This window comes from Peromyscus eremicus, chromosome 23, assembly GCF_949786415.1.
Source record: "Peromyscus eremicus chromosome 23, PerEre_H2_v1, whole genome shotgun sequence".
Taxonomy (NCBI): domain Eukaryota; kingdom Metazoa; phylum Chordata; class Mammalia; order Rodentia; family Cricetidae; genus Peromyscus; species Peromyscus eremicus.
In genome coordinates, this window is record NC_081438.1 from 11433857 (window position 1) to 11457275 (window position 23419).

Consider the following 23419-nt stretch of genomic DNA (forward strand, 5'->3'; position numbering starts at 1 on the left):
ACCTTGTATACTATGTGACACACCCATTCTCTAAATGGTTAAATGAAAGTAGCTAGGAGGACATGTTAGCATACAAGTACTTGATTTTAAGCTGGTTGATAGCTTTGTCAGAAGGCTAAAGAAATTACCATTATTAGGCTGGTGAGATTCTCAGTGGGTTGAGGTGCTTACCACCAAGCCTAGTAAGTAACCTGAGTTCCAGCCCTGAGAACAGTGTGATAGGAGGACTTGTCCTCTAACCTCCACACAGGCACGGTGGCACATGTGCGCGCGCGCACACACACAACACACACACACACACACACACACACACACACACACTCACACAGTAATAAATAATCAAATAAGTAAATAGAGGGAAAAGATATTACCATTATTATCAAATTTTGCTTTCAAACTTTAAAAATCAAAAAAAAAAAAAAAAAATTAAAAAATACAGTTTGAGTTGGAAATCCCCAGAAAATAGACCACGCAAATTTTAAACTTTATCCTATCAAATAAAAGTATATAATTTCAACATTCAAGAAGTCAAGGTAGGCCGGGGATAATTTCAACATTCAAGAAGTCAAGGTAGGCCGGGCGGTGGTGGCGCACGCCTTTAATCCTAGCACTCGGGAGGCAGAGCCAGGCGGATCTCTGTGAGTTCGAGGCCAGCCTGGGCTACCAAGTGAGTTCCAGGAAAGGCGCAAAGCTACACAGAGAAACCTTGTCTCGAAAAACAAAAAAAAAAAAGATGTCAAGGTAGGAAGATTGTGAGTTTAGTGTCAGTCTGCACTACAAATCGAGATGCTGTATCTGAAGAGTTAGGTCCAAGGCTATAGCCCCTCACGATAGAGCACTTGCTCAGCATGTCCAAGGCTCTGGTTTCATTCCTGCAGTGTGGAAAGTGCAAACAATCAGCCGGGCGGTGGTGGCGCACGCCTTAATCCCAGCACTCGGGAGGCAGAGCCAGGTGGATCTCTGTGAGTTCGAGGCCAGCCTGGTCTACAGAGTGAGATCCAGCACAGGCTCCAAAACTACACAGGAACCCTGTCTCGAAAACCAAACAAAAACAAGCAGGGGCTCACTTGTACGGGAGCAGAGGTGCGCAAACCGAAGGCAGTGGTTGACCCCGACTGCTGTCTCTGATAACAAATGTATAGTAAGCTTGGTTCTTGCAGGTCATGCATACCATCCTTTCTTGATTTTTCCTTCTTTAGAACAAAATGAAAGAACTAGAACTTTTGTGTTCAATGAAGGAAGTCTCCTTTGATGGAAATGATCTTGAAAACATGGTCCTCTCCCTGAGGTTAGTGACGTTACTCACTCTCAAGCTGGCTCCTTACCTTGGTGCTCAGGATACTGCAAGTTTTTCAGTGTTGTGTGTTCATCAGATACTCAAAGTTACTTACTGGTAAGTCCACAGCTCTGGTTGAACACTCAGGAGGTAGCACAGGCATTTGAAACAGAAAAACAGAGAACCGTTGGACAAAGAAGGTCAGATGAGCAGTGTTCACTACATGACTGCTTAGCTGTCCTTGTCCCTGAACGCTGAGTGGGCTGAGCTGGAGAACAACTAAACCCATCTCAGTCTCTCTCTCTAGGGAGAAGTTCCTCCAAGAAGTGAATTCCCTCACTCAGAAGCCCTCTCACCCCCTGGCCAAAACGAAGACGCTGGTGAAGAGCCTAATGAACCGAGCCGAGCTGCTGCTGCATGTCACCATTGCAGCCCAGTCAGGCCTCACCAGGAGCATCTCAGGGACACCGGCAGAGACGCCTGGTACTGCTCCAGCCTCTTCATAAATAGACATCAACTGTTGTTGGGTTTCCTAGAACAACAGAAAAGGAAATGGAAACCTTTTCCTTCTTGTCTCTCATTTTCTTTAGTCTCTTAAGACTTTAATCCCTATGGAGTCATCTTGAATAGATCCCCTTTGGCTTTGAAGGTTCCTCCTGGGGCCTCTGAGGAGTGCAATGGCATGTGTTTGCATAAGCAGTGCTCCTGTGCTCCCTGTTTTAAGTTCATAGTTTTCGTAGTTACACGTGAAATTATATTTCAGAGTAACAGAAGCATTTATGTAATCAGCATTGTGAGTCTCATAGTGTGCCAGTCTCCTCCCTCCCTCCCTCCCACCTCTCTCCTGCCTCTCTCCTGCCTCCCCTCCCCCCCCCCCCCCCCCCCCTCTCTCTCTCTTTCTTTCTTTCCTAGACAGAGTGACAGTTTTATAGACCAGGCTGGCCTGGAACTCACAGAGATCCACCTGCCTCTGCTTCCCTAGTGCTGGGATCAAAGGTGTGCGCCATCACCACCCAGCTCAGTCTTTTTTCTTTACTCAGAGCTGGGTTTGCATTATATAGGACTTTCTGGCAGGACTTGCCATAAATTGATTATTACTGGAAATCCCCAGATCACAGTTTTTTAAAAGTTTTTTTAAATTATTATTTTTTTTAAAGATTTATTTATTATGTACACAGTGTTCTGCCTGCATGTATGCCTGCAGGCCAGAAGAGGGCACCAGATCTCATTATAGATAGTTGTGAGCCACCATGTGGGTGCTGGGAATTGAACTCAGAACCTCTGGAAGAGCAGGCAGTGCTCTTAACCGCTGAGCCATCTCTCTAGCCCCCTAAATTATTATTTTTTTTAACAATTATTTTATGTGTATGAGTGCTTTACCAGAATGTATGTCTGTGTCTCGTGCTGGCAGTCTAGAAGAGGGCACTGGATCCCCTGGACCTGGAGTTACAAATAGTTGTGAGCCACCATGTGGGTGCTGGGCACCAGCCCAGGTCTTCTGGAAGAACAGAAAGTACTCTTAAGCTCTGAGCCATCTCTCCAGGCTTCTCTTCCAGGTCACATTTTAATTCTTAGTTTGTAAATGTGTCTTCCAGGGAAATCAGTGAGTTACCAACATGGTCCACTATGTGCATCCCTGGCCAAAACCACCTTTGTTGAATTAGAGCAGCATATTTTTAATGGAAACTTCAGACACTCCATGAAGTTGATTATACTCTCCAGGGGGCTCGCAATCATAGGTAACAGGCTGGTAGCACCTGAGAGACAGGTTTATCATAGTTTAGATTTAAGCTGTCTACCCTTAAGATGTGAAGGGACTTCTCCCTACAATTTTGTCTTGTTTTGTTTCAGTTTTTTCCTTTTCATCTGTGTGTATGGGGAACATGTGTGCTTTCGCCTTCAGAGGCCTAAGGTTGTGGTTACCCTTAGCGGCTCTTCCACCTTGTTCCTTGGGACAGAGCTTCTGGCTCAAACCCAGAGCTCACCCATATGGCTAGTCTTTCTTGTTAGCCAGCTTACTGTGGGGCCACCATACTCACCTGGCATTTACATGGGTTCTGGGGCTCTGAACATTGGTCCTCAGGCTGCTATGGCAAGCTCTTGAATGTTGGAGCCATCTCCCCAGCCCCTCAATCTATTTATTTTTAATTTTTTTAAATAAAACAACTTGGGGCTGGTGAGGTGGCTCAGCAGTTAAGAGCACCGGCTGCTCTTCCAGAGGACCTGGGTTCAATTCCCAGCACCCACATGGCAGGTCACAACTGTCTATAACTCCAGTTCCAGTGGATCTAACAACCTTACACAGACATATATGCAGACCAAATATCAACACACATTATATATAAATAAATAAATAAATAAATGTTACTTTTAAAAAATTTTTAAAGTAAAATAAAATAACTCTGGGACTAGAGAGATGTCTCAGTTGTTAAGAAAGCTTTCTACTCTTGCAGAAGACCCTGTTTCAATCTTCAGCACCCATGACAGGAGGCTCACAATCACCTGTGACTCTATCTTCAAGAGATTGGATACCCTCCTTTGACCTCCATAGAAACTGGCACTCATATGTGTGCACACGCATACACACACACATACACTTGAGAATGAAATAAATATTTTAAAAAATTAAAATAAAAAAATTTAAGTTCCAGATTGTGCAGCTAGAGAACAAAAGCAAATCTGGGCAGCACCAAGACCCTATAAAGATGCAGGGATATAGCACGGCGGGTCAGCACCTGTCTACCTAATTAATATGCAGTAGCCATGGGTTCAATACCAATACCCCCCAAAGAGAGAGAGAGAGAGAGAGAGAGAGAGAGAGAGAGAGAGAGAGAGAGGAATTAATAATTTCATTTTGTGCCTTCTTGCCTTTTTCCTCTCTTCAGTCTTGGACACTGAACCTAAGGCCTTCTGCATGCTAAGCGAATGCTGTACCACTGCGCTGTAGCCCCAGCTCCCCTGCTTTTTAGAATGCTTATATTGAAGCCAGGTGTGATAGTGTATAGTTTTAATCCCATCACTCAGGAGACAGGCAGGCAGATCTCTAAGTCTGAGGCTGGCCTGGTCTACAAGAGTGAGGTGGAGCACAGACAGAACTACACAGAAAAACCCTGCCTCAAAAAAAATAACAAAACAACAACAAAAAAATTGCTCATATTGAAGTAAACACTGATAGTTATTAAGTGAACTTTTGTCCTTTCTTTGGAAAGCCAGTTTAATAAAAAAAAGACTTTAAATTTTCAAGCTAAAAATAAAATTTAACCACATATTTAGGTTTTTAAAGTTACTGCTTACTCTCGTCAGTATTCTTTGCTAGCCCAATTACTGGCTGAGCCCTGCCCTAGGGGCTTCCATTACACATGGCTGTTGCTGTACCTCCCTACAGATCAGACACCAGAAGTGGTAAGCGTTTTTCCTCTTCCTTGCAGCATGCAAGTCAGCTTCAGAAACAAAGGTGGCATCTCATGCTGTCCGGCAGCCTGTTTTCCTTCGAAGCATGTCTGCTCCTTCTGACCTGGAAATGATTGGTAACGAAGACTTGGAATTTACTAGAGCAAATCAGAGGTAAACGGTCTTTGGCCAAAGCAGATCCCAATGTGTAGTTACACGAAGTGTTCAGACAGCCTCCCTGAGCATGGTTATTTGCTCATCTGCTACAGTTGTGTTTTCTGTAGGCGTCGCCACGTGACCAGCCACCGCAGCAGCTCCTTTACACTCCTGCAGTCGCTGGCCATCGAGGACAGCAGGGACAAGCCCACTTACAGCGTTCTGCTGGGGCAGCTGTTCGCTTTCATTGGCACTAACCCCGACCAAGCGGTAGGTCACAGACATGCACATCTCCGATGGACGGCTCCTGGCAGCTGGAGCACAGATGACAGTGAATGTCAACGTCCTTCCTCCCGTGCATTTCAGGTGTCCAGTAGCAGCTTCCTTTTGGCTGCACAGACAAGGTGGCGGCGGGGAAACACGCGGAAGCAGGCCCTGGTGCACATGCGGGAGTTGCTGACTGCGGCCGTGCGAGTTGGGGGAGTGACACACCTGGTGGGCCCGGTGACAATGGTCCTCCAGGGAGGGCCCAGGTCAGTGGTTCCGTTCATTCACACTGTCCGTCCACCGTGGGCAGAAGCATGGCCACACTTGCTAACGTTTGTCTCAGATTTGTTTTTTTTTTTTTGAGACAGGGTTGCTCTGTGCAGTCCTGGCTGTCCTGGAACTTGCTCTGTAGACCAGACTGGCCTCGAACTCACAGAGATCCACCTGCCTCTGACTCCTGGGTGCTGGGATTGAAGGTGTGCGCCACCACCACCACCACCACCACCACCACCACCACCACCACCACCGCTGTTTTCAAATATTTTTATAGTGGTGTATGATTTTGAAAAACGTCTCAGGATACAAGCAGAATGGAAGGTCTCTTTGACACCGTCCATCCTAAATTGCCCCTGTTCTTTTTGGGGTTTGTTGTACCAACCATATACACATACACAGCTCCTCAGTTCTCTTTGTCTGTGTAACTGTCCATGTGTGATGTTTCCACATGGAAGAGTTTATGTTACATGTTTGTCCCTACAGTTATGATTGTTTTTCTCAGTACATCTTGGACATCACTGTCTTTTCAGCCCGTCGTCCTTCAAGGACCTGCTTCTCCATTACTGAAAGCACCACAGAGCTCCACTACACTTCTGTTTTTATGCTTACCCCATGTCTCCTCATGGATACATAGGGTCATTCACTATTTTCTTTCAGTTTTGCATTGACTACAGTGATACAGTAAACATGCTTTTATACACTTCAGTGATAGTTTTTATTTGATCAATTCCTAAAACTGTCATTATAGATCCTAACTCAGAAGGCCTTGGCATGTGTTTGGGGAGTTTTTCATGCCAGGGGTCAGAGGTCCCCAGCAGAACAGGAAAGGCTAGAGCTGCCACTGGAGCCTTGTGTCTTCTGGTGGTCTTTGATGCAGTGTGGCCAGCAGGCAGAGGGTCAGTGGCTGCTAAAGAGAATGCTTGGAGAAGTTCCTGCCAATCAGGAGAGCTTGTGCCTTTTTTGAGAAACAGCTTTAGCGTGGTAGAGGCTTGAAAGACAGAATTCTAGGTCTTACTTTGGTGGGTCTGTCCTTGGCTGTTGGTCAGAGACTGGCATGTCCAGAGCCAGCAGTCCCTGTGACAAAGCCTGTAACTATGTACATGCCCACCATTTCCAGGGTGCCTGGAAGGAAATGTCCAGACACCAGACATCCCTACTTTGATTACCTTTTCGTTTTTGCACAGTCTTTAATATCATTTATTACAATTTTGAAAATATGAAGAAAATTCAGAAGATTTCCTTATTTAGGGTTTTTTTTTTGTTTGTTTTTTTGGTTTTTTTTTGGTTTTTTTTTTTTTTGGACAAGATTTCTCTATGTAGCTCTGGCTGCTGTCCTGGAACTCACTCTGTAGACCAGGCTGGCCTCGAACTCACAAAGATCTGCCTATCTCTGCCTCCGGAGTGCTGGGATTAAAGGCGTGTGCCAATACCACCTGGGTGTTTTTTGGTTTTTTTTTCCTGAGGAAGAATAAAATTCTAATGTACAATCTCCCAACATTTTAGTGTATATTCTTGTTCTGACTATGGGTCTCTACCACGTTGCTTCCACAGCTGGGACTACATCACACTTGATAACCATTTCTCTGTGTGTTCATATGTGTACGCATGTGTATGCTTGTGTACAATCAGGCACACAAACAGCATGGCTCATGTGTGACAGTCACAGGAGAATTTAGACTCAGTTCTCTCATTCTGCCTTGATGAGGCAGGTTCTGTCTTCTGTCGCTTTGGTGTATCCCCCAGACTTGTTGACCTGTGAGCTTCAGGCTGGTCCTGCCTCTGCCTCCCCTCTCTCTGTAGGAGTATGGATGGTAAAGGTGCCACCATAACAGTTCCAGAAAGCAAACTCTGGTGTCAGGCTTGTGCAGATAGGGCATTTATCCACTGAGCTGTCTCCTGGCCCAGTTCCCTATCTTAATTTTAATTTATCTGTTTGTTTGCTTATTTTTGGTTTTCTCAGACAGGGTTTCCCTGTGTAATGGCCCTGGCTGTCCTGGATCTCTGTAGACCATGCTGGCGTGGAACTCACAGAGATCCACCTGACTCTGCCTCCTGAGTGCTGGGATTAAAGGCCCAGTTCCCTGTTTTTAAACTCTGCATTATTTGTGTTTATTTTTGTTATTATAAACAGTGTTACATTACAAATCTTTGTACATAAATCTTTGTAACTTCAACTCTCAGCTAATATTAATCGAAATAGAATCAGCCCCATGTTGTGTTTTTACATTAGGAAAGGATTGTTTTTCATACCTGGTCTTGTGTCCTCTGCTAGTAATTAGAGTATGAACTTGAAGGAGACGCTGTCTAGTCTGTTAGACCTTCGCTTTTGCATTAATGTCACTCCATTTCCAGTCCTCAGTGCTGCCCAGGCTATGACAGACATGTCTCATGGCTTATTATCAAATACATTCCTTGTTCTTACTACTGCTGGGTGTTCAAGCTTCATCACAGGTTCTGAAGAACCCTGCAGGAGAGAGCCCTGTGTAACTTTCCCTAAGCCAAGATTGCCTGGGGTCCTCTTCAGTGTGGAGCATCTTGTTTGAGGGACTCCTGGGCATCCTTCCCAACACTTTTCCATGACCCTGCAGCTTTTGGCATTAAGCTTGGTGATCTCCAAGATCCCTTTATCTCTGGATTCTTGGCACTGGGCTTCTTGGAAGGGCTCCTGTGTGTCCCTCCTTACATTATTGCTGATGTCTTCAGGACACCTGAGCTTGGTCTTTGTCTCCTAGAATTGAAGAGCTCACCTGCGGTGGGATGGTGGAGCAGGTCCAGGAAGCCTTCGGTGAGACCATGACCTCTGTGGTGTCTCTGTGCGCTCGGTACCCTATTGCTTGTGCGAACAGCATTGGGCTCCTGTGTACCATACCTTACACCAGGTGAGTGCGGAAGTGCCATTGGCCCGTGGAGGGTATATCAGTGTAGTCAGCTAAGCAGAAGGCAATTTTCTGTGTTTGTTTTGTCTTGTTTTTTAATTTATAAAGTTGGATTTTGAGGAGCTAGAGAGCTGTCTCTTGCTGAGGATATGAGTTCAGTTTCTAGCTCCAAGGGATCCAGCACCTTCTTCTGATATGGGCATGCACCTGCACACATGGTATACATCACACTAGACACATAAGTAAAAATAAAATTGTAAAATTGGATTTTTTTTTGTTTTGGTTATTGAATACCTCCTAAAGATTTGTCCTACTGGCATGTGTCTAAAATTCCTTAGTTGAGTGACCAATTGTTGCCATTAGGATTACGTTACTGTGTAGATTTGGAGGTTCAAAAATGACATATCTGGAGCTGGGCATGGTGGCACACGCCTTTAATCCCAGCACTTGGGAGGCAGAGGCAGGAGGATCTCTGTGAGTTCCAAGCCAGCCTGGTCTACAGAGCGAGTTCCAAGATACCCAGGGCTGTTTTTACACAGAGAAACCTTGTCTGCTCATTTTGTCTTGGCACAATTATTTTCTTTCTTGAGTCACTTAATTAGCATCTTAGAGCTGTTAACTGTTCATGGACTCATTTGAATGCCCTTATAATAAGATAATTACTGGGGGAAGGGGAGAGCCTAGAGAGATGCTCAGCAGTTAAGAGCGCTGGTTGCTCTTCCAAAGAACCTGGGCTCTGTTCCAAGCACCCACATGGCGACTCACACCTCTCTGCAATTCCAGTCCCTGGCCTCCAAGGGCACCAGACACACACTGTGCACAGATAAACATGGAGACAAACCACATAAATAATTGTTTTTGAAAACAGATTATTATTTTGTCTATTATTGAGTTAACTCATCAGTTTCTGGTTTGCTCTCGTGTGTGAACAAACCTGATTTTAAAGGCACTTCTCTAAGGGCGTCACCACAATAGGAAAAGTGTCCTGTGTGATTGTACATGGTAGCACCCTTAACAAAAAGGTACGGATATGTTCCACCCCTCTCTGATAGCCTGAACCTTCCTGAGAGTTTCACAAAGGCTGGTCAGTCGTGGTTTTTCATTCCATTTCTGCTCTTCCCCAGGAGTGAAGAGAAGTGCCTGGTCCGCAGTGGCCTTGTGCAGCTCATGGATCGACTCTGTAGCCTGAGCAGTCAGACTGAGTCCAGCTCCAGTGAGAAGCAGACCAAAAAGCAGAAGGTGGCCACCATGGCCTGGGCTGCCTTCCAGGTGTTGGCCAACCGCTGTGTGGAGTGGGAGAAAGAGGAAGGTGAGCAGTGGGACTCCACTCTGCCTGTGGGTGGCAGAGGAGAGGGCAGTATTGAACTGCTCATCAGGTGGCACCAAAACTACACAGAGAAAACCTGTCTCAAAAAAAAAGAAAAGAAAAGAGTTGACTTAGTGGTTGGGAGTACTTGTTGCTCTTGCAGACAACCTAGGTTCAGTTCCCAGCACCCACATGGTGACTCACAACTATAGGTAACTCCAATCCAAGGGGACCTGACATCCTCTTCTCCCCTTGGCGGGTAGGGTACCAGGCACATGGTGTACTTACATACATGCAGGACAAACACTCATATGTTTAATTATTTTATTTACTTTATAGCTTAGGTCCTTTATAAAATCACACAGTGTTTGCATGGAACCTGTGTGTATCCTAGGCTACATACGATGCCTGCCTAATACAATGTCAATGCGCTGTTGATCTTTTTTTTTTTCCGGAGCTGAGGACCAAACCCAGGGCCTTGCGCTTGCTAGGCAAGCGTTCTACCACTGAGCTAAATCCCCAAATCCCTGTTGATATTTTTATACTGACTGGACCTTTTCCTTTATTTTTTTTTTCAAGACAGGGTTTCTCTGTGTAGCACTGGCTGTCCTGGAACTCACTCTGTAGACCAGGCTGGGCTCGAACTCACAGAGATCCACCTGCCTCTGCCTCCTGAGTGCTGGGATTAAAGGCATGCGCCACCACCACCTGGCGCCACCACCACCTGGCGGTATTCTAATGTCTTAAAAGCCTATTATACTATATAGTAGACAGAAGAGGAGTTAAGTCATTGTTCCTTTAAGAACTGTGGTCTGGGGCTGGAAAGTTGGCTCAGCAGTTAAAAGCACTTGCTGCTCTTTCAGTGGACAATACAGTTCCCAGCACTCACATCGGGCAACTCATAACCACCTGTTACTCCAGCTTCAGGGGACCTGATTTGCTCTTCTGGCCTGTTTGGCATCTGCGCGCGTGCGCACGCGCACACACACACACACACACACACACACACACACACACACACACACACGTTAAAACAATAAATCTTAAGAAAAAGAACTGTGGTTTGGCAAACGAAATTGGTGAGCAAATAATGATGGTGTGATGGGAGCCCTGGCCCCAGTGGAGGTGCTTACTAAGTGCTATGGAACAGACTGGCTGAGTTAGAGATCCAGAAACGCTTCTCAGGGGAGAGAATGTGAGCACAGGACTGCAGAGCTGAACAGACAGTGCGTGTAGCTCTGGGATCTAGACATGCGTAGGAAACTCAAGACATGTGGCTTTTACAAAGGATACTTGTGAAGTGGAACTAGAGTGAACATGGGATTGTGTTATTCCTCTGTTACACATGACTTAATTATATCTCATTCTCACGAGAAGGCCTCCCCTCAGCCTTGACTGTTATGTGTAGATATTGTCTGATGAGACTCTGACTGGTTAGTGAAACCTCAAACAAGATAAAATGAGTCTAAAGGATGCTTTAATTGAAGGGAGATGGAGAAGGAGGACTCACATGACCGGGAGGGAGGACTCAGCATGCCTACAGGCTGGTGTGCTCTCCTTCAGTGCTCACGGCTCTTCTTTCCTTCCTCCAACTCTGAATGAAGGTGGCTCCACAGAGGCTGTGCACTCAGGGCTGGCCCGTCAGGTGTCCAGTCTCCTCACCAACCACCTTGCACGAGCTACTGAGTGCTGTGGCAACCAGGCTGCTGGGAATGACGCCCTGCAAGATGTCCTGAGTCTTCTCAATGACCTCTCCAGGTATGGAAGGCCCTGGAGAACAGCCTGTTCCCCTTCAGTGGCTGGAGTAACTTTTGCTTCTGTCAATTTTGGAACATCCAAGTTTCCAGATTTTTTTTGACACACTGGTGCTTCAAGAAAAATAATAGAGAATAAAGTCATTGAAACATGGTATTTAGTCTCAAAATGTGAGGATTGTCTAGAGGAACAATGCACTGTTGTTTGCTTTATGACTTGATGGCACCAGCCATGGGCCTTGCAGGCATGTACACCTGCATTTCAGACCCAGATTCCAGTCATCTAAGAGTAATGTAAAGGATCAGTTGAGGATGGTGGGTAGCTCAGTGGTGAAATGTTGTCTGATGTGCACAAACCCCCAGCCAGGTTCCATTCTCCACACCACTCATAGAATCAGTCGGGGCCTGTAATTACTTTGTTCTTTTGCACTTATCTAAATAAACAGGAGTGATTCTCCCTGGGCACCCCATGTTCCCATGCCGTATACATGACAGTGTATCCTTTGGCTTTTGCTGGCTCAGTAGGTTTGGCTGTTGCAGGTCACTGGTGTTGGGGACTGTAGCACTGGGACAGCTTTGCTCTTGGCACTCACCTTCTGAAGGCATGAGTGTAGAACTGCAAAGCTCCTAGTTTAGGCTTCTAGTCTTGGTGCTCCTTGAAATGCTCTGGACACCTGAGCTCGAGGCACCAGAGATCAGAAAAATGAGGAAATCATCCTTTCCAGGTGCTATGGGTTAGTTTTTTTATAAACACTTATTTTATGTTTGCTCCAGACTGCCATTCTTTGCACACAGTGTCAAGTCCATGTCTTCCCCCTGAGGTCTGAGCTCACTGGTTTGTCTAGCTGCTCCACCTCGGGAACACTTGTTTCTAATGTCTATGTGTGACCTTCTCAGCACAGGGCCCTTTTCCTCCGTCTTGCAGGAGCCACATAGGGAAAGCCATCTTGAGCCAGCCAGCCTGTGTATCCAAACTCCTTTCCCTGCTGCTGGATCAGCGTCCATCCCCAAAGCTGGTGCTGATCATTCTTCAGCTGTGCCGTGCGGCTCTGCCTCTGATGAGTGTGGAGGACTGTGGGAATGTGGAGCTTCCACCCTGGAGTTACTCCGTCCCCTCCCTCAACAGTGAGCAGGAAGACCCTAGTGACCCTGCCTCCAAGATCGCCTCTCTGCTCTTAGCCAAGCTGGCAGACTATGTGGTCCCAGGTGAGGAGTGCCTGGACAGGAGGCGATGCTGGGAGCTCAGCTCCTGCTGTGGCCAGGCCCCCAAATGCACCTGTGTGCTCCCTGATAAAGGAGAGATGGTGGGAGAGGGAGGGGCGAGAGGCTTTTCCTGTATGGGGAACCGCACACACAGCACAGCGCTGTTTCTAAGTAGGCCTTGATTTTTGCTTTAAGGATGTCAGACGGTTCTTTCTCCAACTGCTTCTGAACCTGATACCACGTTGACAAAAACCAGTCCTAAGAATCCCTTAAAAGGAGATAAAGATCCTGGAGAAGAAAGTGAAGCCGTGGACGGCAAGCTCTCCATATTCATCCACAAGCGGGAAGATCAGTCCTCCCATGAAGTCCTCCAGCCATTGCTGAGGTGACTGCAGTGCCTAGAGTAGCAGTGCCCCCAGAGACCACCCGTGTCTCGGCACTGTGCTCAGCCCTCTTGACAGCCCGAGTAGGCACACACTGTGGCTGCCAGCCCTGAATGCAGACCTAAGCCTCTAGAACCCCAGGGTGAGCTGTGATGTGCTGCTTCCTGTCTAAGCCAGCAGAGGGCTCCAGCGAGTGGCGAGCCAGTCACTTCTGTGTCACCCCTGTGGGGTCCACGGTGACTCTAGCTGTGAGGACAGTGCTCAGATGTTGACACTCTTCAACCAGAAAACATTCATTGACTGAAGTATAAATGATACAATGGCTCAACAAGGAAACAAAACCTGTAATTATCCTTAGAAGGCAGTGGGGCGGCCTACTGTAGAGCACAGGGGACCTTAGACAAGTGCCTCTCTTGATAAGAGTGATCTGTGAACTCATCCTCATGCTTGGGTCCCTTGTTTGCCTGGATGGCCTGTGAAAAAGTGGTCTCATCTGAGCATAATCATGGTAAGTGCTCAGGTGAAGAACTCTCCAAGAAACATGTGGCTACACAGCCATCACAAAACTAATACAACGAGGCCCATTCTGGAGAAGAGGGCGCTGGGTTGTTAGGAGCGAAAGCCAGGCCTCCCTGCGGGCACTGCCTTCACGCTGCGGTTGAGCTGCCTGTGTACCAGGCCACCTCCTCAGAGCTGTCTCTAGGGTGTTGTGTTTGTCTGAATTCTTAAAAACGAACTTTGTTTTGGGTCCTAAAACATCTAAAAATTACCAAAAAATTATTTCTTTTTTGAAAAAAGGAGACTCTATGGATTTTAAAAGCTAGTTTTAGATCCAGCAAGATGGCTTAGCAAATAAAATCCATTGCCACTAAGTCTGGTGACCTGAGTTTTGTCTCAAGAACCCACTTGATGGAAGGAGAGAACAGACTCCTATAAATTATCCTCTGATGTTGTCTACATCCATGCTGTGATACATGCATAAACATACTCACACACACACACACACACACACACACACACACACACACACACAAGCTAGTGTTAGCCTCTAAACAGGGCCTGAACACGTGGTTGCTGGGTGACATGTGCTCCTTTCTAACATTCTCCTTAAAATGACTCAACCTCTCTGCCTGCCTTTTTGCAGTAGCTCAGAAGGACGGCCTTTTCGACTTGGTACCGGTGCCAACATGGAGAAAGTTGTGAAGATGGATCGAGACATGACCAAGGTAACCACATGGGGAAAGCTGATAGAAGAACATTTACCACACTTTGGACTTGCAGAAGAAATCGGTTTTTTAAATGTTAATTCAATTGTGTGTGGTGACATGGCCTTTAGTCCCAGCTGAAGCTCAGTTTAAGGCTAACCCGAGCGACATACATAAGATGTATGAGATGTCAGCTCAAACTTACTAAGTAGCTGAGAATGACTTTCTCCTGCCTCCACTTCCCAACTGCTGGGATTTCAATGTCACCATGCCTCAGAGCCTCATACGTGCTTGGTAAGCCCTCCACCAACTGAGCAATTCCTGGTAAAGAACTTAGTTTTGACCTATAAATTTTGCTTAGCCCCTTTAAGGAAATTTTATAGTCATAAAATAGTTATGAAAGTGAAGAGAGGTGAAAGGCTGCTAAGAGAATAATCCTCAAGCATGACCCAGGCTGAGGGGGCAGCTCAGCTGATAGAGTGCTTGCCTAGAGCGCCCTGGGCTTGAACCAGGAATGCTGATAAAAGCCTGTGATCCCAGTGCTCAAGAGGTGGAGGCGGGGGGTCTGTGGATAGGATGTGGAGTGAGTAGAAAATTTCTTTCTTTCTTTTTTTTTTTTTTTTTTTTTGTTTTGTTTTTTTCGAGACAGGGTTTCTCTGTGTAGCTTTGCGCCTTTCCTGGAACTCACTCTGTAGCCCAGGCTGGCCTCGAACTCACAGAGATCCGCCTGGCTCTGCCTCCCGAGTGCTGGGATTAAAGGCGTGCGCCACCACCGCCCGGCTGAAAATTTCTTAATAAAGGAAAATGAAAGAAAAAAAAAAAAAAAGAGGTGGAGGAGGCAGGAGGATCAGAAGTTTAATGTTTCCCGTTTTATATCACAAGTTTGAAACTAACCTGGGATACATAAGCCCCAATATCAAAAAGATAGACAAAAATAAGTATAGACAAAAAATCATAAAGATATAAAACATGGGGTTGGGGATTTAGCTCAGTGGTAGAGCGCTTGCCTAGCAAGCACAAGGCCCTGGGTTCAGTCCTCAGCTCCAGGAAAAAAATATATATATATATGAAACATGCTCACATTCACAACTCATTAAAGGAATAAAAGCAACATTGATGAACAATTTTTTTAAAACTGATATTGTTATGAGACATGGTAATACTCATTAGTGTCAGCCATGGGTGAGTGGACATCTCAAGATCCAGGGGTAGAATTGAAATACACAGTGGGGGTGTGTGCCTTTCATCCTAGCACTCGGGCCAGAGGCAGATGGATCTCCCAAGAGTTCCAGCCTAGCCAGGGCTGCGTCATGAGACAACATGTTCTTCCATTTATTTGAAAACCAAACAGAATAGATTTAGGGATGGCTAAAGACATTAGCACATTTGAATAGTGAAATGCCAGGCATTTAGAAACAAACCTAACTCAAATCAATCAAGCAGATTATAAGGTGTGTGTAGAGCAGGACCTAGTAATCACAAAGTCACTATTTGCAAAGCAAAATCTAGAGGATTCAGACTTTACAGAAATGTGTATCTGGTGTCTATGTTTATGTTGTTTATGGTATTCATCCCTTTGGGGACGGACAGGGAAGAGATTTGAGAGAATGTGAGCTGGGAAGAATGAATGAGCAATGCAGGTGTCTTCAACCCAAACCCCAGGGTGGCTGCTGTGAAGTGATCACAGAAGAGGCCTCAGCTGCCCTCCGGAAAGCAACCAAGTGGGCACAGTCAGGCCTCATTGTCAGTGTCGGGCCACCGGTAGAGTCCATCAACCCAGAGACTGTGAGCGGGCTGTCCACGGGCGACAAAAAGAAAACCGCCCAAACCTCCATCTGCCGAGAGAGGAACTCGGAACTCGCCAGGTAAGCCTCTCAAGGAGGTACCATCTGGCGGACTCTTCCAGACACGCTGCATAGTGGGTTTGTTAGCAGGGTTTTAATCGTATGCCATCCTTAACCTGCTGAAAATAAGGAGTGGGGCAAGAACCCCTCACGGTTGTAGGACTGCTCTAGGGAAGAACCACGAGCTAGTGCTGAGGCTGCCTTGGGAGCCAGTCTTCTGAGTGTTAGTAAACTGCCTTGCGCATGGTGCTTCCTCACTGTCCCAGCTGACCACACACCTCTTTCTGGGGATAGAGTCAAGGGGAACACTGCCTTGGAGAAGCTTATGGTGTCATGCACCTGTAGGTGAGGAATAACTGCAGCCTGTGTCTGTCTTTGATTCCCAAAGTTTTTGTGGTTTAAAAAAAAAAAAAAAAGAAGCTTGGGGTCCATTGTTGCAGAGTTGTTAGTCAGTGCTTCATAACTTAAGAGGCTTATTTAGCTCTGGTTTGGAGGTTCAGGGGCATGGTACTGGTACTGCCCCAGTTCTCGGTTGTATCACATCCTGACAGATCCTGTCAGGAGCAAGTGTTTGCATCTCAAATTAGGAGCTAAAGGAGAGTTGGAGGAGCCAAACTCAGGCTTTTCTACAGCCCTAGCTGGAAAAAGCCCTTACACAGGCAAGTCCCCAGTGACCTAAGAACCTCCCATAGGCTTTGCTGCCTACCATTAGCTCTCCCCTGGGACCACTGTGAACTCTCGGGAGACGAATGATACTCAAATCATAGCACAGAGGATTCTTCACATACCACAGAAAAAGTTCAAGAAGTGGTTTCTTCCTAGTGTTGATTTTGCTTGTCATTTGTCAGTCAACAAACTCCCTGTCTCGTGTAAGCCTTTGTCATGTGTAAGCAGGAAATCCTTCCATCCTCATTAATTCTGAAATCACTTTTCTGTACTTTTGAACATCACTGAGCACTGAAAGTTTTCCATGTTGACACTTGTAGGACTGACCCTGTGCGGCCCTTCATCAGTGGGCATGTGGCAAACAGCATGGCTGCAGAAGTGATCGCCTTGCTCCATAGCCTGCTCATGGCACCTGAATCAAATGCTGCTCAGATTTGGACCACAACGGCAGAAAAGGTCAGCATGGGGCTGCTGCTCAGCCAAGGGCCTAAGATTGAAGCAGTGCTGTAGACATGCACAGAAGGGTCATCCCAGGAGACAGTGTCCCTATTAGTCAGACACTCCTGCTCTCCTGGAGTCTCCCCTGGCCCTGCTGGTTCTGACTGCAGACGTGCAGACATCAGGACAGTGTGTAAGGGAGACAGTGGCAGTCCTGCTTTCCTTTTGCTTGCATCAGACTGGTACTGACATTATGGTGTCAGGTGTCCTGATTATTTTGGCCATTGAAGTCCTAGGGAGGCTTCTGTGTGATCGCACTGCCAAGTGCTCCGTCTTGTACTGCTCCATCACAACAGTAGTCTGTTTGCCTGACGTATCCCCCTTTCCACTGCCACTCTGCAGGCCAGGGCCTGAAACATGCCCTAGAACTGAACATTGACATGCAGGCTTTGGGGGTGGTTTCCCCTTGGGTGAATGACTATGTGATGGTTGTGGGTTTGTAATACAGTGTTAGATTCTCCCATATTATGAAGTTGTATATTTCTCATTGTCTGATTATACAAAGGTACCTATGGATAGAATGTCACTGACCACACTTGGTAGTTTTTGTCTCTTCTACATCCAGAGTTCGTGTGATAGCTGGGCCCCGGAACGTTGTTAGTCATTCCATCGTTCTTTTTTTTTTTTTTTTTTTTTTTGGTTTTTCGAGACAGGGTTTCTCTGTGTAGCTTTGCGCCTTTCCTGGAACTCACTTGGTAGTCCAGGCTGACCTCGAACTCACAGAGATCCGCCTGGCTCTGCCTCCCGAGTGCTGGGATTAAAGGCGTGCGCCACCACCGCCCGGCCCATTCCACCGTTCTTGAGACCAGTTGCCAATGCTTTATCTCCCAGTGCCTGGCCTCTTTGGGTTTTTTTTTCCCCTTAAGATTTCTTTATTGGCCAGGCAATGGTAGTGCACACCTTTATCCCCAGTACTCAGGGTGCAAAGGCAGATGGATCTCTGAATTTGAGGCCAGTGTGGTCTATAGAGTAAGTTCCAGGACAGCCAGGGCTACATAGAGCAACCCTGTCTCACAAAGAAAAAAAAAAACAAGGCAAACAAAAAAAGATTTATTTATTTTATCTTAGAGTGCATGTATTGCCTACATAAATGTATGTGTACCACGTACATGCCTGGTGCTTGTGGAAGTCAGAAGACATTATTACCAGATCCCCTGGAACTAGAGTTAAAGATATTTGTGAACCACCATGTGGGTGCTGGGAGCCAACCCTAGGTCCTCTGCAGGGGCAGCTAGTGCTCTTAACCAGGGAGCTGTCTCTCTAGCCTGTCATCCTCCTCATGACACACAGGTTCTGTCCCGAGCACTGATGTACATTCCACAACTGGGGAAATATGCAGAAAGCATCCTGGAAAATGGGAGCAGCAGTGGCCGGAAACTCGCCAAACTACAGAGGATCGCACGCCAGGCTGTTGCTGCACTCTGTGCCCTTGGAGGCTTTAAAGAGACCATCAAGATAGGCTCCGAGGTCCAGGTAACCCACCACTGATTCTCCAGGCATTCCTACACTGCCCCCATAACCAGCGACCTTAGACAACTCGGATGGCTGCGTGTCTCTGTTGCTGTGAGGCTGCCGGCCTGTTATTTTGATCATGTCTTGGCCTTGGATCCCCATCAGAATCAGTGATTACTGTAGCACTGACAGTGACAGCTGCCCGGTCCTTCCCTCTCATCCTTCTAGATAGCTGGAGCATGGCATGTGGTGTTAATAATCTCCATCTCCAGGTTTTAGGTAGAGGAATATCGGGAAGCATCGGAGTTGTGGCTTCTATCAATGAACAGGAAGGTATAGCTACAGTCAGATTCCCTCCTGTGGACTGCCGAAGGACATCTCAAGCAGCAGACACACTGACAATTCCCTTGTCTAGACTTTGTGTTCCAAGGTCAGAGGTAAGCTGATGTTTCACCTGCTTTGTCAAGCACCTGTGTAGATGCAGATTGCGTTGCTGTGGGGCAGGCAAGCGCTATAGAGAAGTGAGGGGCTTCACTTTCACCTGTGATAGTGTTTACATACTGGCTGTAAAGTTTACACAGTGACGTGGTGGGAAATTCATCGACATGATAAAACGAATTTGTTAGCTGGGGATATTCCATAGTATATGTAGTTTTTGGTTGCTCTGACCTGGTTTATGATTTTCTGCAGTGATTTTGGTAGCCACATAGTCATAATGCTTTTGCTCCCCGTCCCTCTTTCGGGGCCCTCCCACCTGCTGCAGGCGCTGCCTCTTCATAAGCTGTCCATTACTGAGAAGGTAGTCCAGGCAGTGCAGTCCATGCTGCTCCCTCAGGAGGGAAGCCTCTCTATCCACACCTCACTTCCTGCAACAGGAGACGGCTCAGCACCTGTCATGGCAGTTGTCCGGCTCCTGGCTGAAATTCGAACAAGGTAAGCTGGCCTGGCCTTAGAGGGTTTATAGCCTGAAGCTCATGTCAGCTAAGTCATAGGCGCCATTGTCACACACCATTTACCCAAGCTGAGTCCCGGGTCCTGCACCTTTGATTGCCTCCCGCAGTGACTGTGCCTCCAGAGAAGGCCAAGCCCTCCCTGGAGAGGACACTTGATGCTGCTGCAATGGTGCACTGCTTAAAGAACCTGGTGCACTGCAGGGTCGTGTGAGCACTTTTCTTCAGTGACTCAGGCCCATCACTTCCCAACCTGGTGAAGGCAAATGAGGGGATGCTTTCAGTACTGTGTCAGAGAGAGGTCTCTGTCTACAAACATGTTTACTTTACTAAACATGAATAACACAGTTCTCCTGTCAATGAACTTCTCAGAAACTTTTCAAATGACTTAAGGGAGAGAAATCAGGAGAAAGCTACTCCATCTCTGGTTCCCTCTTACTTCTGGAGCTCTGTTATTGCTCACAGTGAGGCAGAGCTTTGACAAACGGCCACCCCGCACTTCATGCCTCCTTCTAGTGGAAACTGCATTGCAGCAGTGACTGGGAACAAGGCTTCTTAGACAGCCATTCCACGGTGTCTGGGGAATCGATCACAGAGCCATCCTCAAATGCCAAACCTACGGCTAATCACATCCTCATATAGAATGAGATGCACAAGCGTGGGACCCACATGTCCTCCATGCACTGTCAGGAGTCTCTGGATTCCTTGAGCTCCCTGTGCAGTGCTGATGCTGGGGAGGACTGCACAGCTTGTCAGTGTCGTGTGAGGATGGTGACCAGGGAAGAATGTCCACACGTTCAGTCAGGGGAAGCTTTTCCATATTTTTAGTTTGGATGGTCAAATCCATAGGTCCAGACCCTCATGGATATGAAGGGCCAACTTTATTTTTCCAAGCCAGTCTGCTGTAGAAAAAAAGATGTAAAAATGACAAAATTGATTGAAATGCTTCGCAGTTGGTCTTTTAAAGAATGAACATTGATGACTTGAAATGTTGTGAATCTTTTAACATTAAGAGCATGCCTGGTCATGGCGCAGCTTTTAGAAGACAGTCTGTTTTGTGAAGAATTTATACAGCAGTGTCCAGCAGCTGTGGAAGTTCTGAACCTCGTAGCCCAGGAGTGCAGTGCTGGTAAGTGCCCAATGAGCATCTGTGCAGCGTCATGTGGAATGCTAATTGTGTCCACATTCAACATCCTCTGAGCTCCAAAGACAGTGCTCCTCTCAACACCTGTGCTTGCCAGGAAAGCAGTGCTCTTCAGTGAGCTCCAGGCCCATGCCTGAGTGTTTTCGTGTTTCCTTTTCTACATTTACATTGATACGAAGAGAGTTTGTGCTGACATCTTTCCTCAGGACAGCCTGCATTTAAGAAGTGCACTTTTTGTTTGTGCTTTTGTTTTTTTGTCTCACTATGTAGTCCCAGCAGGCCTGGTGTAGCAGGAATCTTAGAAGGTCTTATTAATAAAATCAAACCTGGAGCCAGGTATTGGGGTGAACGCTGAAAGATCAGAGAAGCAGAACAAGCCACAGCTACCTCACCTTGCCAATTCCTCAGCTGATCCTATTTCCTCAGACTGGAAGCCCCTATGTCCTCATCCGAATGGATCTCAGCTGAACTGCTGCTCAAAAGCCTAAAAGCTTAACCAACCTCTAGTTCCTGGTTTTCACGCCTAATACACCTTTCTGCTTCCTGCCATCACTTCCTGAGATTAAAGGCATGAGTCACCATGCCTGGCTGTTTCCAGTGTAACATTGAACTCACAGAGATCCAGATGGATCTCTGCCTTTGCAATGTTAGGATTAAAGGCGTGTGTGCCACTATTTTCTGGCCTCTATATCTAGTGGCTGTTCTGTTCTCTGACCCCCAGATAAGTTTATTAGGGTGCACAATATTTTGGGGAACACAGGAACACAGTATCACCCCGGCCTGGAACTTTTTTTACTATATATATATATATATATATATATATATATATATATATATATATATATATATATATATATAGTTATATTTATATTTTAAGATTTGTTTGTAATTTATGTGTCTTGCCTGCATGTGTGTCTTTGTGAGAGTGTTAGATCCTATGTAACTGGAGTTACAGACAGTTGTGAGCTGCCATGTAGGTGCTGGGAATTGATCCTGGGTCCTCTGGAAGAGTAGTCACTGCTCTTAACTGCTGAGCCATCTCTCCTACATGTAGAACTTTGATGTAGACCAGGATGGCTTCAAACTCAGATCCATCTGCCTGGATGCTGGGATTAAAGGCATGCACTACCATGCCCAGACAATATTAATATTTAAAATCAACTTGAAAGCCGGGCGGTGGTGGCGCACGCCTTTAATCCCAGCACTCGGGAGGCAGAGCCAGGCAGATCTCTGTGAGTTCGAGGCCAGCCTGGGCTACCAAGTGAGTTCCAGGAGAGGCGCAAAGCTACACAGAGAAACCCTGTCTCGAAAAACCAAAAAAAAAAAAAAAAAAAAAAAAAATCAACTTGAATTTTAAGTGTAATGGCTTTCCCCTGGCATGAGTTGGGTATTCCTGAAATCCTATAACTTTGGAGGTTGGGGCAAGAGGAACTTCCAGGCCAGGTAGAGCTAAATAGTTTTAGGCTAGCCTTAGCTATACACAAAGGCCCTATTTAAAAAAATAAATAAAGAGGGTGGGCTCCATTTTTCAGATGATAAGAATCATAGGTGTCATTTGCTGAGTGTTTGTCCTGTGCCTGGGCTTGTCTAAGAGCTTGGCTTGAGTTACAGCATCTCATCTTCAAGAACCTTGCAGGGATGGGTGCCCTGGCTGCCTTGGGCTGTGGTTGGAAGACATGGGGAATCCCTTATCCTTGCCAGCACTCCAGGTCCAGGCCGCTCTACTCCAGGGCCAGGCTGCGGTGCCCACTGTGCCTCGCTGCTGAGCTTTGTGAGCAGACAGATGGCTGGGGCATTTTCTCTTCTGGAAGGATGGAGATGGTCTCTGTAGGTGATTGTTGGTGTTTCGGTGCTCCTCCCGGAGCTGTTTCACCGATTTTCTGTGTCCTTCCACAGGAGAGCGACTTGCGGTTGTAGAGGTGCAGTGTGAGCGGCTCAGGATGCTCTACCGGGACTGTGCTCGGCCCCCTCCACCTCCACTGCAGGCTGACCGGAGACAGGTGGGATGTCAGTGCCTCCCTGCAGGCTGAGCATTCGGGGCTGAGAGTGTAGCGTGGAGGTGGAGCGCTTGCCTGGAGTGAGCATGCGCAGCCCTGTTGCCACCTTTGGCAAGAATACTGAGCTACATTCTAAATGCTACTGGAACATTGTACTGGGGAGCCAGAATTTATTAATATTTGAATTATGATGACAAAAAGATAACTTTAAAAATTTAGGGAACTGGAGAATGGTAAAGTGATGCCATGAAAACTTGAAGACCTGAGTTTGGCTTCCCAGCACCCATGTAAAAGCCAGGCATAGAGACATGCACCTGTAATCCCCATACTGGGGTATTAGAAATGGAAGTACTCCTGGGGTTCCCTGGCCAGCCAGTCTAGCCAAATCAGTGAAAGACCTTGTCTCAAAAAATAAAGTGAACTGAGGGAGACACTCAATATGTCCATGTATGCAAAAAAAAAAAACCAAAAAAAAAAAAAACCACAAAACTAAAAAGTTATGTACTTTGTAAGTATTAGAGCAGCAGTTCTCAACCTGTGGGTAGCAACCTTCTTGGCAAACCTCTGTCTCCAAAAAATATTTATATTAAACTCATAACAGTAGCAAAATTATAAAGTAGCAATGAAAATAATTTTATGGTTTGGGGTCATTATAACATAAAGAACTATATTAAAGGGTTGTAGCATTAGGAAGGTTGAGAACCACTGTATTTGAGCATGACTGACAGTTAAAACACAATACTAACAAATATGAAAAAATGCTATATTTTTTGTTT

At 46.4% G+C, this 23419-nt stretch overlaps 1 protein-coding gene across 1 annotated transcript in view; it reads left to right on the top strand.

Annotated features, from left to right (window-relative positions):
• Nucleotides 1-23419, top strand: part of Hectd4 (HECT domain E3 ubiquitin protein ligase 4) — a 164259-nt gene that overhangs the window by 91847 nt on the left and 48993 nt on the right. Inside the window, exons 22-39 of the mRNA XM_059249761.1 lie at nucleotides 1200-1288; nucleotides 1584-1759; nucleotides 4705-4840; nucleotides 4951-5092; nucleotides 5189-5355; nucleotides 8098-8244; nucleotides 9366-9550; nucleotides 11152-11305; nucleotides 12227-12507; nucleotides 12700-12889; nucleotides 14032-14113; nucleotides 15755-15957; nucleotides 16923-17058; nucleotides 18391-18573; nucleotides 18825-18989; nucleotides 19316-19485; nucleotides 20516-20631; nucleotides 22543-22646. Coding sequence (XP_059105744.1) covers nucleotides 1200-1288; nucleotides 1584-1759; nucleotides 4705-4840; nucleotides 4951-5092; nucleotides 5189-5355; nucleotides 8098-8244; nucleotides 9366-9550; nucleotides 11152-11305; nucleotides 12227-12507; nucleotides 12700-12889; nucleotides 14032-14113; nucleotides 15755-15957; nucleotides 16923-17058; nucleotides 18391-18573; nucleotides 18825-18989; nucleotides 19316-19485; nucleotides 20516-20631; nucleotides 22543-22646 — 2826 coding nt within the window. The remainder of the gene's footprint in view (nucleotides 1-1199; nucleotides 1289-1583; nucleotides 1760-4704; nucleotides 4841-4950; nucleotides 5093-5188; nucleotides 5356-8097; nucleotides 8245-9365; nucleotides 9551-11151; nucleotides 11306-12226; nucleotides 12508-12699; nucleotides 12890-14031; nucleotides 14114-15754; nucleotides 15958-16922; nucleotides 17059-18390; nucleotides 18574-18824; nucleotides 18990-19315; nucleotides 19486-20515; nucleotides 20632-22542; nucleotides 22647-23419) is intronic.